Here is a 24,760-nt window from a genome sequence, read left to right on the forward strand (position 1 = left end):
ACACGCGTGCGAACGGGACACGCGTGGGAATGGGACCCCGGCGGGAACGGGACACGCGGGAATGGGACACACTTGGGAATGGAAAATACCTGGGAATGGGATTCACGTGGGAATGGGACACACGTGGGCACATGACACTCGCAACTGCCACACACGTGGGCATGGGACATGTGTGGGCACACGACACGTGGGAACGGGGCACGCGTGGCGCAGGACGCGCGTGGGAGCGCGCCCTCCCCGCGCCGCCATCTCGGCTGCGGGCCGCGCGCCGCGCGCCGCCATCTTGGGGCGCCGTCACGGGCGTGGGGCAGCGCCCCATCTTTGTGCCGGGCAGGGGCGGGCCGGGCGATGGGGAGCCGTGTCCCTCCCCGCCCCGCCCCGCCCCGCCGCTCGGCCCGGGTGCGGATGCCGGGTGCGTGTGCTGCCGTGCGGCTCATCGCCCCCTCCGCCGCCGGGCTTGGCGCCGCGGCCGGCCGAGGCGGGGCGTGCCCTCAGCAAAGATGGCGGCGGCGGCGCCACGCGGGCCGTGAAAAGCCGGCGGCGGGCGCGGCCGCTCCCTTCTCTCCCGACGGCGGCATCGGCGCGCCGCTGTGACGCGCAAAGCGCGCGACGGCCGGCGCGGCGGGGACCGGGTAGGAGTGGGCCCGGGCGGCGGGAGGGGAAGGGCGCAGCGGTGAGGGGAGGGCCGGGGGCAGAGGGAGGGCTGGGGGCGATGAGGGTGGGGAGAGGCAGGGAGGAAGGCTGGGGGGGGAGGGGAGGGCGGAGGACGGCCGGGAGGAGCCGGGGGGGGGGGGAAGGAGGAAGGCCTAGGGGGACCCGGGGTGGGGGGAAGGCCTAGGGGGGAGCCTGGGGTGGGGGGAGGAGGAAGGCCTGGGGGGACCCGGGGTGGGGGGAAGGCCTAGGGGGACCTGGGGTGGGGAGAAGGCCTAGGGGGAGCCGGGGGGGGAGAAGCTTAGTCTAGAGTGTAATGGGGGGGGGGAAGGGTCACGGGGTAATGAGGGGGGAGAGGAAGACTAAGGGGCTGATGGGGAGGAAGGGCTGGAGGCATTGAGGGTGGGCAAAAGCTGGAGGTTTGGGGGAGGAAGTGTCAGCTCCTGAGCAGGAGGGAAGAGGACACAGAGAGGCCCTGGAGATCTCTGGGGAGGAGCAGGGCTGTGGGGGGCCCTGCAGGGTCCTGAGGGGACGGTGCTGGCTCCCTGACGTGGGGCGGTGGTGGGGATCTGCTCAGGGAGGGGGCCAGCCTTTAGGTTGGTAGCATCCCTGGGATCCCGTGGAATCCATGTCTTGCAGCCTTTGCTTGGGGCCTGGCCCAGATCTCAGTGTTCAAGAAGGGTTATCTGCATATATCAGGGAACAGAGAGAATCTAATCCAGCCCAGACTTTAAAAAGCTTGTGATTTGAATAGTAAACCCTAAATGGTAGCCCCCCTGTTTTTATTGCTTCTTGTGTTGTATATCAAATGGTTATCTACTACTAAAAATAAACGCTTGAGATCCAATACTTGTCCACATGAGCAGCGTGCTGAGGAGGAGAAATCTTTTGTAATGCCTAGTTAATTTTCTTTTCTGACTCCTATTTCACCTATTTTTTAATGTTTTTTCTTTCTTTTTTTTTACCTTGTGTTGATGACATAAGTGAAATTAATACAGCATCTCTGTGTGGTTTTTTATCCAAGTTAAATGTGACCATATGGGTGTGCTTCTGTATAATTAGTCAGAGGGTTTGATGTAGAGTTTATGTTGCATTATCCCTCTGCTGGTAGCCATAACTTCTCCATAGCTTACCTGCCCTGGAACCTGCTAGTGAAAGCATCCAGCTTTATTTGGACTCTGCAGCATAAGTTTGTGGGGAGTATTTTGGTTCACAGGGCTGTGGTGCTTTTTGACTCAGTACCAGGAATCCAGCAGTTTGATTTGTTATGTTGTTGCACTGCAACAGATAGATGGAAGGGATTGTTGCCAATTTACTTATAATCCAGGGTGGAGTGAGCAGAGTTCTTCCTGGGTGAGCTATAAGACTGCTAGATTTGTTCTTTCCAGAATTTTGAAATGCTCTGAGGCAATAACAAAAGGGAATTTTCATGCTCTGGGCTCATCTGGTTCCTGATTGTCAAGGGATTATGGTAAACCTGAGATCCTGGCCAGGGCAAGGATCTTAGTGTGCATTTAGTTTCCTCCTTCTCCTCTGCAGAGCACCTTGAGTGATGCCCAAGAAGTTCCAAGGGGAAAATACCAAGTCGGCTGCTGCCCGTGCAAGGAAAGCTGAGGCAAAGGCAGCAGCCGATGCCAAACGCCAACAGGAATTGGAAGATGCCTACTGGAAGGATGAAGACAAACACGTGATGAGGAAGGAACAAAGGAAGGTGAATTGCTAGACAGGTAGAAGGGGAACTTCTAGCTGATCTTACGCTAAGCCCTTGAAATTCAAATTTACTTAAAATACTGCTTCTGTTCCTCCATCCCAAAGCTGAAACTATCTCTCTAAACATTGTCCTGCACTTAGTTTCTGAGCAAAAAAGCTGGAATTGGTGTCTTCTCTGGGAGCTAAAAGAAGCAGAGTGTGGGAGTAAGTGTAAGCTTTGATGTGTAATTCAAAGATCCTGTAGATCTTAGAGCTATGTTCCCAAGGGAGACAGCAAAGCTTTATTGTTGGAATCATTTAAAATTGATTTAAGTGATCAGAAACCCTGCTTGTAGGGCTTGATTTTTTTGACTAGGCAAGTCTTCGTCTTTTTTCTTTCTTTCTTTTCTTTTTCCCTCTCCAAAATCAAAAGAAAGTTATCAACAGAGTTAAATATAAAAGGATTTCCTCTACCACTTTGTGTGACAGACACTGACATTTCTCAAAAATTCTCTCAGGTTTAGTCTCATCAGCCTGCTTTGCCCTGTGTGCATATTTGCCTAGGTGTTCAATGAACGGAACAGTTCTGTGTTAATTTCTGTGTTATTTATTTTTAATGTTATCCTGATGTACCTTTCACATTATGTTTCCTGTTGCTTCTGATCTGACTTAGCATAGTTAAACGGTGAAAACTTAATAAGCTTCATCAGTGCTGCACAAATCTAGCTTCTGATTTTGTTGGTTTTCTAGAAACATGATGCTTGGTGACAACTCAGCTTGCTTTTCCAAAACAATTTGTTTACCCTTGTGCTATCTAGACAGGAGTTTGATGTCATAAGTGGAATTTATAGGGTTACTGGTTTTGCGCTGCTTAAGTTCTATGTATATAAGCTCTTTGGTGCTTATTGAACTTTGTTGCTACTTAAGCACACTGGTCAAACAGCAGGCAGGAAGCCAGCATGTCCCTGTGACCTTGTTAGCTTTGTGCTGTGTGTGTTTGTTTGAATTCACCCCCCTAATGTGTGTCTTGATATTTGGAGTTTGGAGTCTTGTGTGCTGTTCCCAAATGCAATCCTGTAATGCTGCCTAATTACTTCATGCAACAAGATCTTATTACTGTTCTGCTTAGGGTCTTGCCAACACTGACCTATTTTAATGGTCTTCCAAAACAGCCAAAACTGCCAAAACTGGCAGGCAAAAGGCATGGGAGTTTTGGATGGGCAAACTGTGTCATGAGCTTGAATTGTTAACTGCAAAGTCATGGCCCACCAGACAGCCTCAGACTGCGTTTTAGAAAAGCTAGCAAGGTGGCTTTCACTCAACACCAGCTCCTCTCGCTTACTTCATGCTTCACTGGTTGTACTGCAGGATTTCTGTCTCTTAAAAGGAGGCAGAGTGCAGTAAGGATCTGAGGGAGTAATTGCTGCCAGACTGCTGTGTGGGAGCAGCGTCTGCCCCATGGTAGGGACAGGCTGCGCTTGGGAGCTTGGCATTTGGCAGGGTAGACCAGCCACAGGGGTAAAGGTCAGCACTGCTGCATCCTTTTTCCTCCCCTTGTGACTCTTACAGCATGTTGCTGTTTATTGAATAATTTCTCCTCCCTCCAACGAGAGCTGACCCTGTCCCTCCATCACCTGGGTTTGTGGGGCTCTTCCTTATTGGAGAAGTGAAGAACTGAGTTGAGCCTGGCAGTGTGTGGCTCAGAGCCTGCGGCCCAGCTGGAACTGAATGCACATGCGTGTGTGCGATGCACATGCATGTGTGCAGGTGGACAGCTCTTCTCCCTCCGGGGCAGCTGTGGCGAGACTTTATACCAGGAATTGCATTGGTGTATCCATAATGCCTAGGTCTGATTCTAACCTGGATGCTGTGTTTTAGTACATTTGCCACCCAGGAACTCCTTGCAGAGCTGCAGCTCACGATAGCAAGAGTCTCCAACTCAAATGAAGAAGCTATCCTGCCAGAAGGACTCTGCGCACAACTGTACCTGCACTGGGGCTGTTCCTGCTGTGGGTGCATCACATAGGGCTGAGAGATTTAACCCATGGCACTGCAAGAACCAGAGCAAAGGCTGGGCATTTGTCTGCTGGCCGTGTGCTCGTCTACACAAGCATGAGTGGCTTGTTGGGGAGGAAAAAAGCAGTGAAGCGTTTCCAATGCTTCTCTAGTGCCATCTGGCCTGGAACATCTCCATAGAGAGCTGAGGAATCTGCCTCTGTCCCACGGTATCCCAGTGAGGAAGGGATGTGCAAGTCAGGTTGTAAATGGCTTACCATGCTCATCTTTGAGGAAGACAGAAGCCAAAGCATTGACAAGAATCAAACTTCCTTGGATAAGTAGCTGTTTCACAGGTGTTGCTGGCATAGAAATAGCCCTGCTGGCCGTAGCCATATGCTGTAGGAGGGACTTGTGTTGCTCTCAGTTACAACACATGGAGGAGGATATTACAGTAAGTGTAGGAGGATGTTCTTGGCATCTTGCGGAGTGCTAGAGCAGCTCTTCCCCAGCTCTCCAGGCGATGGCAGTAATGCATTAACTGCTCTGCAGCAAGCCCCATGCATCACCTCTGAATTCCTGCATAATAAGGAGCCAGGAATGAATGCCTCTGGGACATTACCCAGCAGGACATATGTTAAAAACAAAATGTGTGTGCCCCTTTAATCCCCACCCCCAGCAGATGACCAGCAAAGCCTCAGTGAAATAAGTGAGAGCATAACCTGCTCTTTCTGTCAGGCTCCTGCCTCACTGGACCATTTCCAGGTTTTGTGGCTGTGTGCGTGGCAGTCTTGTGGTCTCACTTGAGTGGCAGCAACACACAATCATGTGGTGCAACATTAATATTTGGGTATAGGGAAGTTCAAAATGCAGTGCCTTGCTGATGCGATACTCATTTTCACTGGATGATGTCTGTCCTGTTACCTTTAGCTGTGTTTTCAGTTACTGATTTTTGGTGTTTTTAACAACCTCCTAGGCTCTGAGATGGGTTTTAGGGTTGATCTCTGCTAACAAAGGATGATACTCGTTTAGTGGCTCTGTGGTGCATAAAGGAGCATCTGAGCTAATATCACTAGTCTGCAATATGTGTGTTCCCTCTCCAGCATGAGTTGCAGTTTGTTACTTTCCCTGGAGAGCTCTGTCAGGAAAACACAAAATTGCTTCCTTTTTGTTGAAAGGCTCTGGGTTTTACCTAGATAATGCTTTTCTTTTAACATTCAGGTGTCTTCAGCTATCCTTTCTTCCCTCTCTACTCTTCATATGCAAAGTTAGTCTACCAGCTCAGAGGAGGACACTGCTAATCAGCTAGATCAGTGCATTTCTTTCTCTCTGTGCAATTAGCTAAAGTGGGTCTGGTGGTAGAACGGCCACGGATGCATTCTGGGTGAGGCTGCGGGCAGACTTGGAAGGGTGTCAAACCATTAAGTACGCTGAAGCATTACAGGAAGAAAGGACTAGTGGAGTCTGTCAAGGGCAGCACTTGCTGCCTGTGAGCAGCCGTGCCGGGCAGAGGTCTCCCTGCAGGATTCAGACCTTACTCTCTGACGGCCTTGGGTTTAGTTGTGTGCCTTGTGGTTGTGCACAGAAACTTCTCACTGGTTGGGACTGCTGCTGTGATTGAGATGAAACATGTCTGTTGGAAGAACGCAGCCAAGTTCCCCGTCTCCTTCCCAAACTCCTGCCTGGGCTGTCTGGCCGAAGGAGGACAAGCCCTTTTACCCATTCAGGCTGTATTTTGACTGGGCTATGTTTGCTGAGTGCCCTGACTTGGGAGACTCCAGGAAATCAGTTTCTTGCTGTTCTTGTTCACCAGCTGCTCAAAACCACTTTCCACCTTTGCCCAGCATAATGTGCTGTTGGCAGTGCTATATTGCTCCCTTGCTTTGGAGGTCTCTCCTGTGGCTTTGCTCGGTGCTGCTCTGTGGGAATGGAAAAGAGAGGGCATATGGATCACATTGGAGCAAGGAGACTTTCCATGCTAATGTATGAAAGGTCTGAGAAAAGATTCAAGTTAAATGCAGAGTGAGTAGTTGTGCTGAAAGAATTCAGATAGCCCACAGAAGAGCGGTGACTGTTCTGGTATGTGAGCTGTATGTCTGTCTTGTGACTTTTAGCCTCCCTTTCAGGGTATGGGATGGCAAGCTCTATGTACTGACAGGTCCAAACTGCAGTGTATCACAGACAGGCAAATGGTGCCTTTTCTTTCCCCTCTTTCTCTGAATCAGTTCAGAATTACTCAGCTGTGAGCACCAGCTCTTACTCAGATGAAACATTAAACAGATCAAATGACTGTCCTCTCTTCTTTTGGAGGGCATTTGTGTAGTACAAGCCTTCACAGTGCTGAAATCCAATGGCTTGAATGAGACGTGCAGGGGACAGAGTGATGTAGTGGAAAGAGCGCCTGATGATGTAATGCTGAGGCTCAAACCCCACAGTTAACTTCCTCTCTGGCATCCCTATGATGTCTGTCATCATTGCCTGTGGGCCCAAGAAGGGGTATGTGTGATCTTGCCCAAATACTCCAGTCTACATCAAGAGAACTCTGCGAGCACTTGAACATACTCCAGATTGCTTATGCACCCCTTTCCTTCTGACTGCATCAGGTTTTGCATTGCTTCGCCCTTCTGCTGTGTGAGCAGCAGCACGCTTTGCTGTGCTGGCAGCATGCTCTCCAGCGTTCCTCAGGCTTCCTGCTAAGAGGTTGATTGGGAACGCTGCTGCTTCAATTGACCACTTGCTCTCAAAGCCATGTGCGTGGGACCTTGTTCTCCTTCCATCTAGCAGGTGGGAAGCTGTTCTGAAAGCAAAAGAATTGTTCCTTGCTCAGACAGTTCTCTGCAGGGCTGAAAACTAGCATTTTAAAATACAAATCTTTGTGAATAGAAATGTCCAGCTAAAGAAGTCTCACCCCCTGCTTCTTCCAGTGTCCTGCTGAGTGTAGCGATGTTGAGCGAGCAAATTACTCATTTCCCTTCCAGTTTTATAATAGCTTTGCTACATGTTTCATTTAGAGAAATCCAAGTGTTCCTTTCATCAGGACACTTAAGCTGATTCATTGTACTGACATAAAGGGTTAGTTTGGTTTGGCCCAACCTGAGAAAAGTTTTCAGAAATGACTGCTTCAGGACCCCTTGTGCTTCAGGATCAGAGAGAGAAATTATGCGTGTGGTGAAGGAGAAGTCTGCTGCGTGGAGCTGAGACATTGTGGTGATGGCCTACACAGATGCATCTTTGGCCTGCAACTTTGGCTGTGGTGGGTCTAGAGAGGCCTTCTGTGAAGGATGCATCTTGACCTCTGCGTTACAGCCGCCCGTTAAGAAAGCCGCCAGGAGCAGCTCTGGGAGGCTGGCCCTGACGTTTTCAGGGCTTTGTGCTCAGGCGCTTGCGTGCAAGCCCGATTGCTCCGTTTCAGCTCCCGGTCCTGCTTGTGTTCATGCAGACCGTGCAGAGTGGCTGTGGCTTTGTGCCCTTTTAAACACAAGGGAAGGTGCAGAGCAGACTTGAAAGCGATGGGTTGCAGGGGAAACCTGAGCATGTAGGTCTTACAAGCCTTGCCTTGTGACAAATTAGTAACAGTGCAGGCTTATTTACTTTCCTCAAATAGAAACTCAATTACAAATGCCAGAGCGGAGAGTAGCTTAGTCCAATGGCTAGAGGAGGGAGCAGGGGAGAGCAGAGAAGGAATTAGAGGTCTTCTGCAGCATCAAGTGCAAGAAGAAGGCTCTGCACCCTGTTTGCATCTCTGTTTCCTCTGTTAAGTGGATGTGTCCTTTCTGGAGAGTTTTATTTGAAAGGAACTAAAAGCAGCAGAGCATTATCCTTGAATTTCTGCACTGTCAGGTCATCCCAGATGGGGCCGTGTGGTGTGAAACAGACTGCTGAGTTAGCTGGCTTGTAGGACAGTTCTGTAATAAGCAGGGGTAAAAGATAAGCTTCTCTAACTATAAACAACGTTTCTGTACTGAAGTACTTGCTCTCCTCCCTTAGGTCATTAGTAGTTGTGTATCCACTGTTATCTGTCTCCTGAATTATGCAAACCACAGCGAGGCCTGTAGCCTTGCTAAGGTGTTCCCTGTGCCAGCAATTTCTTTGTGTTACCTTGTTCAGCCACACCTGAGCCTCAGACAGGAAGAGCGGGAAGGGGGCAGATTCTCTTTACAGTAATCTGTGTTCTAGACACGATACCAATATCCTGAATACACAGTGTTGCTGCTGCTTCTGCTTTGCATCCAATTAAATGACTTATTCTTTCTGAATGCTGCATGTTCAGTGATTTCTGCAGGTGGAGCTCTTACAAATTGCGCTTTGACAAGTGCTGCCTTGGAGGGAGCAACGGGTGACCAAACGGCTGCCTCACCGTGCTATTTCATCCGCCTGCCTAGTGCCGTCAGCCCGAGCCGCCCCGCGGCCTGCCGACGTGTTTCCTTGTGGGACTTGGCATGGCTGCCAGGACGGTCCTGCCAACACTAAGCTAAATTTCTGACGCTCCTGTGAACCAAGGCCATCCATGAGCCTGTTAAATTTTTCTCTGTTGGAGCTTGAAATTGTGTTGTTGGGAGCCTTTGGAGCTTGGCACCTCCTGCGGTGCTCCTGGCATGCCTGGCTCCTCCGGCGCTCTGAGCCAGGCAGCTGGTCGCTGCCTTCTTCCCTGGGAGGCTCTAGAATCGGTTTCTGCTTTGGTGTCCTCTGCACACATTCCTGCTGGCAGTGGAGCCCTGTAAGCTTTAAAAGTTATGTTGTCCTCTTGCAGTCTTTATGAGGTGAAATAGAATTGCAGTACTCGGCAACAGGTTTGCTGTGTCCCTCAGGGTAAAGAAGGAAATGCACGTGGCCTTCCTGTTTTGGCACAATAATCTCCTCTTATATATTACTTCTCCTGCTTTCCTCCTTAACACTGCATGGTGTTAAAGTAGATTCTGGTGGCTGAGCTGGAGATCCTAGCTGGAATTGGAGCTGTCCTATGCTGCCTTAAGTGAAGATGGGCACAGGAAGGAAAGCCCCTGTGGCTGCCCTTTCCCGGTATATCTTTGTGTATAAATTGTTAATGTGAAGGGAGAAAGGTAGTCTTCTCCCTCCTCTCGTGTGACACCCCTCCTATCTGGGGAGTGGCTAAAGTCCCTGCTGATCTGGGAGGCTGAGTAAATTTGTTTACTCAGTCTTTACTAAAAGAGGGAGAGGCCCAACAGGAAAGCAGTAGGTAGGGAAAGGCTGCGTCTTAAGTAAATGAATTGGCTCTTTGATGTAACGCATGGTCCAGTTACTGTGGCATTCCATTTGAAGGCACTAAGCACTTAATGACCAAGAATTTGAAGCCTGCCAATTGCAGTAAAAGCTTCATTCCTGTAATGTTTTTTTGCTCATCCTTGATTGCAGTTTTTTGGGAGTGGACGTAGGCAAGTCTTCCCCTTCTCGGTCTGGATCGGAAGGCCTAGTCCTTATTGTGGTCCTTATTCTGTGGTTGATGGAAGCAGCAGCCCTAGGGCATCTTTTGATTCAGTATTTGTGAGCTTTGATACTGTGTTTCGATGAGTTTTCCTTTAAATTCTTGAGCTGTGGTGCAACTTGTGTTTTTTTAGTTAAGTCTCAAACCCCAGCCGTATTTACTGTTTCTGAAGTGGGCCCTCCCTGGCATCCTTAAACACAGATGAACACAGCAGCTTGCATTACTACTACAGTTGTTTTGCTGCACAGCTTCTTTTGAGCAGAACCCGTTCTGTTAGGGTTTGATGAGTTAGTTGTGCCAACCTTGTGAATAATGGATGAGACCCATAATTAAGCGTATCTGTCTAACTAACCTAAATACATGGTGCTTTGTGGCCTGTGACACTGACCTAGACAAAAAGATGCTTGTTTGATGTTTCTTTCTTTTCTTTTTTTTTTCTTTTCTTTTTCTTTTTTCTTTTCTTTTTTTTTTTTCCCCTAAAGCATATAAACTTTGGTAAAGGAGAAAAATCTTGAAACCAGAGGGCTGAAAGCCCTTAAGGGCCTATTGCATGGTCAATTCTAGCTGAGCCATAGAGAGGACAAAGTGGCTCTTAAACTCCTTGTGTTAATTTGAAAGTGCTCCATGAGAGCTGCGTAGCTGGGGGAGTTCAGTCTAACCCCATGCTCTGGCTCTGAGGGAGCGCGAGAGCAAGACCTGAGAACGAGTTCAGCCTCTTGAGTGGTTTGTCTCAAACCGCTGAACTTTTAACCTCCAGCCACTTATTAAAATTAAAATGGAAAACTTACCCTGATTGTCAGCAGTCCTGGCTGGCGTTTTGTGCTCCTTTTTGACAGCGGGGTTATGTTTCGCAGCCCTGATATCACAGGGAACCAGTGTGTGGTTGCAGATGGGGCAGGGATGGAAGAATTATTATTCTGAAGGGACAGGCCTTTGCTGGAGGCCTGGGGAGGAACCAGCCGAAGTCTTTTCCTCTAAGGCAAGGTCTGTGCACCATTAGCTGTGGAAATGAGGTGCTTGTTTCTTTTCAAATGACTCTTTCCTGCTCCTGTAAGGGATAGTTTGATCCTTCTGCTGTCTGCTGGGACAGGTGAATGAGGGCAGTAGGGGCAGAGGTGACTTGGTTCCTCCACCCTTTTAGGAGGAAAGGGAGAAGCGGCGGCTGGAGCAGCTGGAGCGCAAGAAGGAACTGCAGCGTCTGCTGGAAGAGGAAGACTCAAAGCTGAAGGGGAAGTCACCCAAGCAGGTCACTCCAGGCAAAGTCACCAGGGCCCAGATTGAAGAGACTATCAGAAAAGACCAGCAGCAGAATGCAGACACAGGTTTGGTACAGCCCTTCCTTAGTTCCATAGAGGAAAAACTGACTGCCATGAGGAGGCTGGGGAGTGGAAGGGAGGACTGTTCCTTTTTGATCTGCACTCACTCAGAGAAAGGTGGTTTGAAGGCTAGAGCACCCTGCAGTTATTCTCTCACAGTGCTGCGTGCTTTTCTGTGTCTAGCCCCACACATAGAAATGAGGAAAAGGAAACCTCCTGTCACCTCTGGAGGAGAAGCAGATTGCTGCAAAGTAGGCACTTCTAATTTCCAGGACCATAGCTAAAATATGGCTTCAGATTTGAGCCTTGCCAAATGCTTTTTTCAAAGTGCTTATCAGCCAGATGTTTGGAAAAGACTGCCTCTTCTGATACACAGATAAAATTTTAACATTTTTCCTATCCTCCTTGCTTTTGTGCAGTGGAAAAGGAGAAGACTCACTTGGAGGTTCCTTTGGAAGAAAACATCAACAGAAGGGTGTTGGAGGAAGGAACAGTGGAGGCCAGGACGATTGAAGATGCCATTGCTGTCCTCAGGTACTTGGCTTTCTTGTAGCAGTGCTCCCTTTTAAAGAGGTCGTTTTCCTTTTGAGAAGTTTTGCAGCTGTTCCCTTCCCCAGAACTAGAATGCTATCCTAGCTGTCTGAACTTCTTTTCACACTTTAACTGCAAATTTCCATCTCAGCAGCAGGAACAAGACATTTTTGCTGCCTTCTGCCCCTTGAAAATAAGCTCTGACCATCTGTAATGAGTATTCAAAGTGGGTAGGGAAAGTATCATGGCATATTCTAGTTTATCAGCCAAGTTATTCTGTATTCACTTTGTTGCACTGACAGGATCAGAGTTGGGAAGGGACTGGTGCCTGCAGTGAGGTGTCGCTGATACGTGTCTGTTTCTGACAGTGTTTCCAACGATCTGGACCGGCACCCTGAGCGCCGGATGAAAGCTGCCTTCACTGCTTTTGAAGAAGTCAATCTGCCGCGCCTGAAGCAAGAGAACCCAAACATGCGCCTGTCCCAGCTCAAGCAGCTCCTCAAGAAGGAGTGGATGAAATCTCCAGAAAACCCCATGAACCAGAGGCACAAGGCTTACAACAGCCAAAAGTAGAACTAGAGCTGATCATCCCCCACAGACAGTGGGCTGGAGCCCCAGGGCTTTGCTCAGATGAAAACAGGAGGCGCACGGAGCCTCCTCTCCTCTGTTTCCTTTCCCCACCTCCATTTTCTGTCTTTTGCTGTTCTTGGATTTAAGATAAGCATGAGGCCACAGCTCGCCTGCGGACCCTGCGGTGTCCTGCTCTCTTCACTTGGAAGGCCTGTCCCTCGCATACTCACCTCTTGCCGGGCAGCTGGTGCAGAGTGACCTGGATGGATTAACACTACCTTTATGCTTTTGAATTCGGTTGTATTACAGAAAAGCTTCTAACTTGCATACAGATCTTCAGTATGGGCAGTGCTTGCACAGTGCACTGCTGCCTGCCGAGGCAGAGACCCCCATGCTGCCTAGCACCGTGCATTTAACCCCCTCCCACAGCCTGGACCTGAGCCAAAGTGCATTTATCCCTGTCTCTACCATGACTGCACTGCACCCTTGTTTGCAAGAATTCACCTTGCAGAACACATCACAAGGAAAGCACCTGCTTTCTGTTGCTCATGTCATGTTTGGCACTGGGGTGTTCCTGAAGAGATTCCGGGCTCGGATTGGTGTTGGCCCTGCATCCTGCTGGCTGCTTCTCTTGATTTTGACTGGCAGCGTGTCAGATGGGGAGGAGGAGCCACAATGTGAGTAGAAGCTCTTAGTGCAGTGCTGTATGGAGGAGAAATCTCCTGCTGCTCATTGAAGATGAGAGGCTGAAATAACCAGCGCAAAGCACAGCGTGGTCGCTGCTTTGTCTCTGCAGAGCATGAGGTGCCAGACTTCTCTGCAACTTTCCTGATGGCCTCACAACACACATGGGCAGTCCTGAGCTTCATGTGTCACTGGTGGGACAGGAGGGTTCCTAGTGGGGCTGCAACCCAGCTCTACACAAGACCTGTACCAAGAAGGGAAGCTGCTGCTTCTCCCATCGCTTCTTCCCCTGCCTGCTCCCCAGCTCAGGCGAGGAAATGCCCTGCGAGCCTGTGGAAGGGGATGTGAAACTGTCAGCTCAGCAGCTTTCTCCTACCTCTGGACAGAAGGCACTAATCTGGCTCTGTACGCTGCCTGTGCTCCCCTTGGGCAGGAGCCCCTTGTTTTGCCCACTGGCCCAGGCTTACAGGACTGCTAGTTTTAGTTAGCAGGCCTTACTGCCCCTCCAGTAACAGTATGCAGGATTGAGGTGAAAGCAGAGAAGAAACCAGTGAGCTCCCTTTAGAGGGCTGTGGCAGCACCCAGACAAGGGAGCATGGCTGGAGAGGCTTTGCCCCAGGAGACACGGTGGAGTCCTGCCCCTTGCCTTAATCAAGCATTTGGTTTTCCTCTCTTCCTTCTCCCCTTGCAGATTTGTTCTAGCCATCGCCTTTGACATGAAATACCCTGCCTATGAGGCCATCCCAAATCAAAGCCCTCGACAAGGCAGCGGTGGAGATAAGGCCTCCAGCACCCACCAAAGTGTGCTGTCTCCTCTTGCCTTCTCCCGGCACAGGGCTGAGCAGTGGTACCTGTCCAAGAACCTCGCTGAGAGCAGCCCTGCGGGATCCCTTGCGATGTGACAGCTGGGTATTTGGCTCCATCGCCCTTTGGTGCTTAAGTGTGTGTATAACTGGGGCTGCCAGGCCAAGACCTTTTGCTGTGGGGGACAAATTCATCGCTGACATGACATCCTGCAGTGATGCTCTGGGTTGGCAGCTCAGGCTGTGGTTTCTTCTGATGGTACTAAACAAACAGGGTTTATCCTGAGCCAGGTGCCTGGGCAGTGTGCGGCCCTACAGCCTTACCCCTGCTGAGGGTGGGAAGGGTAGTAGGGGTGTCTCATTTAAAGGCTGCAGCAGCATTTGCACTTTGGCAGTGAAGGGATTGGAGATGGCTTAAAAACCTCACTCTGAAACAGAGATCCTCCTGCTGTTCTTAGCTCCTGCTCGTGTTTTTTGCGGCTCTCCCAGGCCCTCTTTGTACCCTGCTTATGTTTGCTGCAGAAACAGAATGAAAACATTGGGCCTGCCCCTCCCTGTTCTTCGCTATTCAAGCAAGTCCAGCTGGTAAAGATAGGGAGAAATGCACAGGTTGTTTCCCCTTTTTTGTGAGAAGTTTGTGGTGTTTGAATTCAATTAAAAATGGAAGAAAAAATCTGTTAACCTGTTGAAGGAATAAAGTGTTGGAAAAATGCTGGCATAAATCCCCCTTCCCTCTCCCTCTGCATTTGTCTTCGCTCTCAAGTAGGAGAGAGCTGCTGTGATGCTGCCATGCGTCCATCTCCGTAGCCAGAGAGGCAGAGGCAGCGGGAACCCTTCCTGAAGGCACCAGGTGAGCCGAGCTGCCTGCCGGCCTCCCGAGAGCGGGGTGAGCCTTCTCGGGCCGTCGGCTGGTGAAACGGCTGCTGGCTTCCTGCAAGAGCCTCAGCCTGGGGAGGGCGGGCTCTGCTCTCCTGCCTTGCTCTTGGGGGGGGGGGGGGGGGGGATATTTCCACACTCTCCCACTCTCCTCTGAAACTGCTCTTAAAAACCCCAGCCAAATTTCTCTGCCGAATGGCTCTTCTAGTGTGTCTCTGCCGGGGGGGGGTGAGGGAAGCGTTCTCCATGGCCTCTCCAGGAGCTGCAGCCTTGGTTCCTGGTGAGGAAAGTGGCTCTGCGTGAGCGCAAGGCGCTTGCTCCGCCGTTTCGGCTGTTCGCAGGCGGGTTCGTGGCAGTTTCCTGCCCGGCTCTAGCTGCCTGCCCCCCCCGACGGGCAGAGCTGGCGGAGGCGAGAGCCGCGGCAGGGCGCGGGGAGCTTCGCTGGCCAAGTCTCGGCTGGAAGCTTTCTTTGTGAGGCAGCCTCGGAGCCGCTCTTTGTCCGGTGGGAGGCTGGAGCTGAGGGTTGGCGCGTCCCTCCTGGCTGCCCGCGCTGCCGGGGCACCCCGCCGGCGGCAGGGGCACCCCGCCGGGGGCAGCGGCTGGCCTCGAGGAGGCTGAAGCAGCACAAAGTTCTTGCTCCCTGCAGCCGAGAGCAGGGCAGGAGGGAGCCTTCCCCCCGGGGCTGGAGCGGGCCTTGCCGTGCTCTGCCTTTGGTTGAAACGCGGAGGCAGGTGGTGTGAGGGCTGATGGGGGGGTCACGGCACGGCGCCGTGTCCGGGTGATTTGGGAGCAGGGGAGCGAGCATGCGTCTCTGTCCCCCTGCATCTTCCTTCGGGCTGCTCCTTGCAAGGCTGAAACAGCTCCCGTGACATGCAAAGAGCATCCCTGGTCCACGCTGCAGTGACCGACCCACGCGCGTTGCCTTCCCCGGCTTCGCGGACGCGTTGAGCCCGCAGCCCTTCGGCTCCGGCAGCCCCTCGGAAATGGCGTGATGGTGCCTGCAGCCGTGGGGGGGGGGGGCTGCGCCCGCCGCGGCCCCCTGCGCCCTTGGGGGGGTGAGGCAGAGGGGCTGGGGAGAGCCCTGCTCTTTGCAGAGGAAGGGGTTCGCGGGCGAAGCCCCCCGAGAGCACACGACAGCTAACGGGGGGGTCCTCGCGCAGGGTGGGGGCCCCCAGCTGCGTGGATGGAGATAAGCAGGGGAAGCTGTGCTGCAGGGAAGGCATCGGGGGGGGGGGGGAGGAGGGAGGGGGCTCCCTCCCTGCAGGAGGGAGGTGAGTGGGGGGCTCCCTCCCTGTGTGGGCGCGTGCCCCATCTGCAAGGAAAGGGGTAATGGGGAAGGGTCCCCCAGTGCCGGGGTGGGATTACTGGGGGGAAGCTGCAGCGCGGGGAAGGCAGCGCCCGGTGCAAGCAGGGGGTGAACGGGGGAACCTGGGGGGTGGGGGGGGTCCCTCACTGGGGGGAAGAGGTTAATGGGGGGGGATCCCCCCCCCCCAGTGCCGGGAAAGGCAGCCCCCGGTTGCAAGGATGGGGTTGCTGGGCCCCCCCCCGATTGCAAGGAGGGGGTTACTGCCCCCCCCCCAGTACGGGCAGGGGGTTCCCTGCCCCTGAGCAGGGAAGGGGCGCGGGCGCCGCCCCCCGCCCCCATTTGCAGGGGGTTCCCCGCAGCCCATTGCGGAGAGGGGAGGGATTCCCCGCCCCGCCCCCCCCCCGGCAGGGGGATTCCCCTCCCCCCTCGCGCCCCCTCCCCGAGGCGGGGGGGGGAGGGGCGGGCGGGCGGGCTGGCGCCGCGCGCAGCCCCCGGGGGGGGCCGTTGCCGTGGAAACGGGCAGCTCCGTGCGGGGGCGGCGCGCGGGGGCGGGGGAACCCGCGGGGGGAGGGGCGGTCACGCGGCCCCGGGATCCTCGGGCTTCCCCCGCGCGCAGCCGCGCCGCGCCGCGCCGGGATTGCTCCCGCCGCCCCTGCGCCAAGCGCCCTGCCCGCCCCCCTCCCCGCGCAATGCACCCCCCGCACCCCCCCGCGCAATGCACCGTCTGCAATCCCGGGCAATGCACCCCCCCGCGCAATGCAGCCTCTGCAATCCCGTGCAATGCACCCCCCGTGCAATGCACTCCCCGCGCAATGCACCCTCTGCAATCCCGTGCAATGCACCCCCCGCTCAATGCACCCTCTGCAGTCCCGTGCAATGCACCCCCCGTGCAATGCACCCCCCTGCTCAATGCACCCTCTGCAATCCTGTGCAGTGCTCCGCCTGTGCAGTGCATGCCTGTGCAATGCACTCCCTGCACCATGAACCCCACCCTGCACCAGGCACCTCTCCTGCACTGCGTATCCCCCCCCCCCTTCTCACACTGCACCTTCCTGCACAATGTGCAGCCCCTGGGGCTGCACACCAGGCTCCTGTGCATGCACGGCCTGCACACCACACCCTGCACCATGCATTCTCCTACACCCTGCACACAAGCAACGCACTGTCCTGTGCCATGCTTCCCCTGCAAACTGTACATCCTGTGCCTGCAGCTCTTTGCGCACTGCTCCGCAGTGCACACTCTCGCGCACAGACCCATGCATGCACGCTCTTATGCACTGCGCTCTTCTTTGCACCCACAAACAGATGCTGAGCCCTGCATGCACCCCTTGCACGCTGTGCACATGTACACATACAGAGCTGTGCATGCACCCTCCTGCACACAGACAGGACAATGCATGCACACCTTGCACATGCACATACAGAGCCGTGCATTTATCCATGCACCCCTAACACCATGCACAAAAACATAACTGTTCATGCCCACAGCCCTACTATTGCACACTTTGCACACCCTTGCACAAGGCATACCCTATGCATGTATTCTTCCACATACTGCAAACCCCTGCATGCACACACACACTGTAAACCCTGCATATATTCCCTTCCTCACACCACCAGGCCTGCATGGTCACCATCTGCATACCCTGTGCACGCACCTATGTACACACTGACAGGCTTTCTTTGCACACACTTGCTCTCAATGCACAAACGCATTTACTGTGCGCTCCTCAAGGCGCACACACTGCCCCTGTGCACAAAGGCATCCCGTGTGCACACACACACGCCTGCCCAGAGCAGTGTGCCTGCACACACGCACGCAGCCTGTTGACACACGCACACCTCGTTGCCGCAGGCAGCTCCCTTGCTTGACAAAGGGAGCGGGAGCGGGGGGAGACTGCGGGCTGGTGTGCAGCTCGCACACACACGTCCACCCACACACTGTGCACTACCCGCCCTGCACACGCCTTGCTGCTCCCTCCCAACGCGCACACTGCACCATGCAGCACATAGGCACGGTGCACACCAAATCCCCCGCCCCCGTCCCCGGCAGAGCCCGCTGCCACCGCGAAAGCACCCGGGAGGGCCCCAATTCCCAGCTGGAGGAAACCGGCACGTCCTGGGGAGCCGGACGCCCAGCCAGGTGCAGTGCCGAGGGTGGGGGCCCGCGGTCTCCGTGCTGCCCTGGGTGCTCGGTCCCGCTTGCGCACCCATGCCAGGGCCAGTGCAGCGCCGCTTTCTGCTGCCCTTGGGTGCGATGGTGATGGGCACCGGGGAGGGAAAAGCAGGTGGAAAAGTTTGTGCCGTGGGCGAAGGAAGCGGCAGCGGCGTGGGCGCCGGGGGGCCGGGGCGAGCGGGGCGCCCGAGGCTGGCGCTCGCCCGGGCCCCGCAGCTGCGGCAATTAAAGCGGGGGAGTAGGCAGGCGGCTAAATTTAGCCGCAGACAATAGATGCGGTGGCCGGGGCGGCGGGGAGGCACGGGAGCGGGCGCGCGCGACTGCGCGTGTGAGCGGAATAGCAATAACGGGCTGCATCTCCTCCCCGGCAGCCCGCGGCCCTCCGCTCCGCCGAGCCGCCCGCCCGGGGGAAACCGAGGCACGGAGCGGTGGCGTGCCCAGCCGGGGGCCGGGGGGCTGCGGGGCCGGAGCCCAGGCCCTCGGCCGCCCCCAGCGCTGCGTCCGCGCGGCTCGGGGGCGCACGACCCTCGTGTGCCGCGCCGGCACGTGCCGACGCCGGGCCATGGTGGAGGAAGGCGGCGCGCGCGCGGCACGGAGGCGGCCGGCCGCGGGCAGGTGGGTGCGCGGGCGCGGCGGGGGGGGGGGGGGGGGGCTGCGGGCTGGGGATGCCCCAGGTGCTGCTGGCACAGGGAAGGGGCTTTGCCGGGCGTTCCCGCGCCGCGCGGCCCCCGGCGCCGTGGCAGGCGGGTGGGCGGCGGGAGGCAGCCCCCGGCAGCGCCAGCGCGGATGCGATGGGAGTGACTCTTCCCAGCTAAAAATAGCCTCCTCCCCCAGCCTCCGCCAGCGCCGTGGGGCCTCAAGGTCACTATCCGCCGTGCCGGAGCGACGGCCGGGGGGGCGACGGAGGGGGCGTGGAGCAGGGAAACCCGCGTCCTCCCCGGCCGCCGCGCCGAGGCTGCCGCCGCGCCGGAGCCGCCGCTGCGCTCGGCAAAGGGCCGCACGTGGCCGGCCCGGCCCCGTGCCCATGCCCCCGCCGCCCCCCGGCCGCCCCGGCTCCTCTCCGCGCTGCGAGCGGCGCCGGGGCCGGTAGCTCGGTGCCGTGGCAGGTGAGCGGGCGCGGGGGGGCCGGCGGGTGCAGGGCGTGGGTGGGGGGGGGGGTCCCCGCCGATGGCCCCTTCCCGCGGGGCCGAGCCGTCGGGGGCTGGCGCGGGGCCGCCCCGCAGCATCCCTCCGCGCCGCGGCGGCTCGGCCGCCCTCGGCGAGTGCCGGTGCCTGGAGTCCGGAGGCTGCGCGGCTGCAGCCCGGCGATGCCCGCTGGCCCCGGTGCTTCCCCTCGCCTGCAGCCGGCTGCCCCGAGCATCCCCGACGCGCGGCATCCCCGGGGCGGCCGGTGCTGCGCCCTCCGCTCAGCACCCGCAGCAAAGAGCCACAAAGACCCGCCGGGCTGCAAACCAGCCTCGATCGATATCCAGAGCAAACAGCCTCCCCGGGCGCCGGGGCGGCCGACGCAGAGGTCCGTGGCCGAGGGGCTCGCGGCCCCGGGGCTCGCCGCGACCTTGGGCACGGCGCAGCGTCTGCCGGGCCGAAGTCCGGGGCGGCGGCGCCCGGGGGCTCTCGGGACGTCGGGGCAGCGCCGGCCTCGTCGCGGCGCGTGCCGGCACGCGGTGCGGCGGGTGCAGAGGAGCCCCGCGCCCGGCCCCGACCTTCCCCGCGACCTTGGGGCGCTCGGAGGGGCGTCTGCCCGCGCGGGGGCCGGCGGCGGCCGCGGTGCCCGCCGGGCTCCGTCCCCCCGAGCCCGCGGGGGCAGCCAGGCGCGGCGGCTTTGTCCTTCGGCGGAGCGGAGCCGCGCGGGGGAGGCGGCGGCGAACCCGTCGCGGCGGCTTTGTCTGGGGACGGAGGCAGCTCCGGCGGCGGCGGGGAGCCCGGCCAGGCCTGCGCTGCGCTGCGCGGCCGTCCCGGCGGCCGGCGCCGGAGCGGGCGGCTCGCCCGGGGCAGGTAGGGGCTGCTGCCCGGTCCGGGCGCCGCGGGCGGGAGGGACGAGGGAGTTCGGGCAGGAGGCTCCGATTGCCGCCGGCCCCAAGCCCCAGGGCAGGTGCTCGGCGCGGCGGGGGGCTGCCGGCGCCCGGGCCCCTGGCGCAGGACGGCCCGGGGTCGGTGCCCCCCTGCGCCGGGGTGCTGGGATGCCACTCGACACAGGGACGAGCCAGGGATCCCCCTGCGGCACGGCGAGGGCCGGATCCGGCCCACGGAGGCTCGGGTGTCCCTGCGTCCCGGGCAGGTCCCTGCCTGGGCGCCTTTGCACCCACAAACGTCCCCGCAACCAACCGGCAGCTCAACAGGTGCCTGGATGTGGCCGGGGGGAGGACGGGCCAGGTCGTGCGCGGTGCAAATCGGCACAGCTCCAGGCTCTGCCCGCTCACGCCAGCACCTACAGGGCGAACACGGGGCTCCCCGGGGACGCGGGCTCGCTGGGATACGCGGTTCCCGTGGGACGCAGGGTTCCCGCGGGACGGGAGCTCGGCTGCACGGCGCCGCCGGGGGGATCCCGTCACGGCAGGGCTCAGGTGACCCGTCGAGGCTCCAGGATGGCCCCAGGGCTTCGCCGCGCCCTGCGGCTCTGCTGCGGCAGGGCAGCTGCCCGGGGCCGCGGTGCAGCGTCTGCCCCGGGCAGAGCATGCCGCCGGGAGCAGCGAAGGCTGGGGGGGTCCCGAGAAAGCTCGGACAGCCCCGAGCCCCCACAGCCCCGCTCGGCCCGGGCTGCGCCGTGCCGGGACGGCGGCAGCGTTTGCAGGGTCGGGGGTTCCCGCCGGCGCAGGCAGACGCCGTCCAGCCTTTGACATACGGCCGGGGCTCGGCGGCGGGGAGAGCCGCGGCCGCGCAAGATCCCGGGGCCGCCGCGGGGCCGGGGAGCACGGCGGGGGGGTCCGGGGCCAGGAGGTGACGCAGTTCTCGCGCGCGGCTGGCCGGGACTCCCGCGGCTGCAGCCCCGGCGGTGGGACAAGACCCCCACAGCCGTGGGGGGGTGCTCACGGCCCAAGGCAGGGCGGTTTCCCGGCCCCTTCCCCTCTGCGGGGCCGTGCTGCCCCAAATCACAGTACCGGCCTCCCCCCGCACCGTGATTCCCAGGCAGGAATTAGCAAGCGGGTAATAAATAAATCACCAGCCGGGAGCCCTTTGCTGCCCGCCTCTATTTTTAGCTGCACCGTCCTCCTCTGCAGTTGCTCCCAGCCAGCACCGCTGCTCTGGGGCAGGGGGGTCCCGCTGGCACCCAGCACCCGTCTGCTGCCCGGGAGGACGGAGCAGGGGCAGGACCGCGCTCGAGGGCACCAGGGCGTCCTGCACGCGGGCTGGCCCTGCCGCGCTTGCAGCTGCAGCCGGGCTGGTTCGTGTGCGGGGCAAGGACGCTGGTGTGGCCCCGGCTGCACCGCAGCTCCGTCCTGCGGTGCCGGGGGTGAGGTGCCGGCCATTGCGGCTCCCCTGGGTGCCACCGTAGAGAAAAGCCCCAGTGCAGGCTGCATGTTTGCTCCGGCTCCCTGCAAAGAGCTGGAGCTGGCTGCGCGCTGGGGCTCGGCTTGGTGGCGATGCCGCAGCCTTCCCCGGGGGCAACCGGTCCCTGTGCCGGGGTCCTGGAGCACAGACCCCGGGGTCGGAGTCTCCCCCCGGGAATCGCTTCGCTCTTTCTGCCAAGGGACAAGGAGGGGCCGTGGCAGAGCCTGTGTGCGGCGCCGGCAGCATCGTCCCAGCCCGGGGCTGCCCCGGGAGGGAGGGGGGACGCCGGGATCCGCAGCTCCTCGCTGCACCACTCAGGGCTTGGAGCGGGACGCGGCCCCTCCTCGTGCCCCCCGGCACGCGCCCGGCACGGACGCTCCTTCCCCTGCGAGCTCCTGCTGGAGCCGGTGACCTTCCCGCGCCCCCCCGGGGCAGGACGCCAGCGGGGACCCTCCGGCCCCGGGGTTCCCCTGCACCCGCCGGCTGCCAGCGTCCAGCTGTGCAGGATGTGGCCTTCGCTGTGCCGGGGCAGCGCCCGTTGGGGAGCTGCGCGGGGGCTTCCGTCGGCTCTCGCGCCACCGCGGGGCCGTGAATTCTCCCCGGCGGAGAGATTCATATTGATGTCCTGGCAGGGCAAAACATTTAATAAGGCCGGTTTGTGCGGCCGTCGGTGCAGCCTATCAGCGCAGCGAGCACGGAGCGATGGTTAATAAAATATTTACCACGCTCCGTCCCGGAGGGCTCCTGGGGGAGTTTTACTGGCCCAATTTGAGGAGCCAAAAAGTTTGCTGAGCCACAGGGAAGAGCAGCCCTGCCCTGGGCGAGCGGTTTCCCCGCGGCCGCGGTGGAGGAGGCGGTGGAGGAGGCGGTGGGCGCCGCGGCATCCCCGCACGGCCTTCGCCCTGGCCCGCGTGTGCCAGGGGAGCCCCAGGAAACCGCTCCCCTTCCCTGCCACGCTGCCCGCTTCATTTTCCCCTTCCACAACCGAGTATTAAAACGAAATCGGAACTCATTTTCCTGCAATAAATTTGTCAGGACGGAGAGAAAATGATCTGCCTCTGGAGAGGTGCCAGCGGCCCCATATATCTAAGGCGGAGCAGCCGGGCGCTGGCGCCCTGCCACGCGTGGCGCGGCCCCGGGGCTCGCCGTGCTGGCGGGTCCAGGCGCCCGGTGTTGCAGTGCCCTCGCCGAGGCTGCCCGTGCCGCGGGGTCCCTGCTGCCTCCGTGGGGATGTTCCTGCAATGGGCTCCGCGCCGGCTCCGCGCTGCCGCTCGTGAGTGGGGCTGCCTGGGCTGCAGCTCTGCGCTAGCTGCACCGGGGCTGTTCGTGACACGGGGTCCAGGACGGCTCCGTGGGGCTGCTCGTGCAAGGTGGCTGTTCACACCGGGGCGCTGCGCTGGTGCAATGGGGCTGTTCATGCCGTGGGGTCCAGGACGGCTCTGTGGGGCTGCTCGTGCAAGGTGGCTGTTCACACCGGGGCGCTGCACTGATGCAATGGGGCTGTTCATGCCGTGGGGTCCAGGACGGCTCTGTGGGGCTGCTCATGCAATGCGGCTGCTCACCCTGGGGTGCTGCGTTGGTGCAATGGGCTGTTCACGCTGTGGGGTCCAGGACGGCTCTGTGGGGCTGCTCGTGCAATGTGGCTGCTCACACTAGAGTGCTGCGCTGGTGCAATGGGCCCCCCGACCCACGGGGTCTGCGCAGGCTGCAGTGGGGCGGTTCGTACAATGGGGCCGGGGGGCTCGGGCGTGCGCTGCGCGTGGGCCGGGGCACGGCACCGCCGGGCGGGCGCCTCTCCGGCCCTCGCACCCTGCCCTAGTTTCCCGTTATCCAATTGCCTTTGAACAAACAGACATCCGAAAAACACGGCTCTCCTTGCCGATTCCCAGCTCGCCCCGACGTGGCGCGTCTGGCTGCAGGGGGAGGGCTCGGCTCCGCGCTGGCGCGGCCGCCGCGAGGCCCCGCAAAGTCGCCCGCAGCGCTGCGGGGCTTCGCCCGCCCGGCGGCCCCAGCGCCGCTGGGGTGGCCCCGGCCCCGTGCCGCGGGGGCTCGGGGAGCCGGGGGCCGGCGAGCCGCCCCGCGCGGCCGCACTGACGCCGCGTCTCCTCTCGGCCCAGGCGTGGAGGGAAGCCCATGGCCCCTGGCCCCCCGGCCGCCCGCCGAGCCCCCGCCGAGCCCCGGCCCCACGCCCAGCACCCCTAAGGCCCCGCAGCCCCCCCCAGCCCACAGCGGCGGGTGCCGGCAGGTACGGGGCGCAGGGACGTAACCTGCGCCGGGCTGCGGGAGGGGAGTGCACCGGCCTGTCTGGGGGACGCGGAGGGGTGTGATGGGGAGGACTGACCGGGGCGTGGAGGGGCGCGATGGAGGGGGGCGACGGAGGCGTGGGAGGGTTTGCAATGCAGGAGGGTGAAGGGGGTGTGAGGGGTGCAGTGGGAGGAGGCGTATGGGGGTGTGATGGAGGGAGCGACGGAGCTGTGCGGGGCCTGGATGGAGGCGCGTGGGGGGGCAGGTGTGGGGTGCAGCAGTGCGTGGGCCTGTGTGGGGCGATGGAAGGGTGAACGGCGAGTGTAGGAGGTGCAATAGAGGGGTGCAACAGGGAAATGCAGGAGGGATAGAGGGGAGCAGGGGGTGCAGGGGTGTGATGGGGTGAGTGGGTGTCACAGAGGTGTGATGGGGGTGCAGGGATTCAGGGGAATGTGGTGGGGTGAATGGAGATTGCAGGGGGTGATGGGGGTTGCAGGGATGAGGGGGGTGAGTGGGTGTCACAGGGCTGTGATGGGGGTGCAGGGATGTGGGGGGTGAGATGGGTGAGTGGGTATTGCGGGGGGGTGTGATGGGGGTGCAGGGATGTGGGGGGTGTGATGAGTGAGTGGGTGTCGCAGGGGGGTACGATGGGGGTGCAGGGATGTGGGGGGTGTGATGGGTGAGTGGGTGTCGCAGGGGGGTACGATGGGGGTGCAGGGATGTGGGGGGTGTGATGGGTGAGTGGGTGTCGCAGGGGGGTACGATGGGGGTGCAGGGATGTGGGGGGTGTGATGGGCTGTGATGGGTGAGTGGGTGTCGCAGGGGTGCGATGGGGGTGCAGGGATGCGGGGCGGGGGGTGTCGCAGGGGTGTGATGGGGGTGCGCCCGGGTGGGGCGGAGCCGGCGCCCCGGGGGCGGGGCGAAGGGCGAGGGGCGGGGCTGGAGGCGCGTCACGGGGGCGGGGCGGGGCTCCGCCAATGAGGCGCG

General features: G+C 59.0%; 1 protein-coding gene across 2 annotated transcripts; it reads left to right on the forward strand.

Annotated features, from left to right (window-relative positions):
* The first annotated feature begins 526 nt into the window (after positions 1 to 526).
* On the forward strand, positions 527 to 14,404 carry CCDC124 (coiled-coil domain containing 124). 2 transcript variants are annotated; one of them, XM_062596326.1, is made up of 5 exons: positions 527 to 632; positions 2,191 to 2,362; positions 10,920 to 11,100; positions 11,514 to 11,628; positions 11,994 to 14,404. In XM_062596326.1, exons 2-5 carry the CDS (start codon positions 2,204 to 2,206, stop codon positions 12,196 to 12,198), a joined length of 660 nt encoding a protein of 219 aa, XP_062452310.1. In that variant the 5' UTR covers positions 527 to 632; positions 2,191 to 2,203; the 3' UTR covers positions 12,199 to 14,404. The 2 variants fall into 2 exon arrangements, with proteins under 2 accessions (XP_062452310.1, XP_062452311.1); XM_062596327.1 differs by lacking the exon at positions 527 to 632 and adding an exon at positions 653 to 673.
* The last annotated feature ends 10,356 nt before the right edge of the window (positions 14,405 to 24,760 follow it).

The sequence above is a fragment of the Rhea pennata genome, chromosome 27 (assembly GCF_028389875.1).
Source record: "Rhea pennata isolate bPtePen1 chromosome 27, bPtePen1.pri, whole genome shotgun sequence".
Classification (NCBI taxonomy): domain Eukaryota; kingdom Metazoa; phylum Chordata; class Aves; order Rheiformes; family Rheidae; genus Rhea; species Rhea pennata.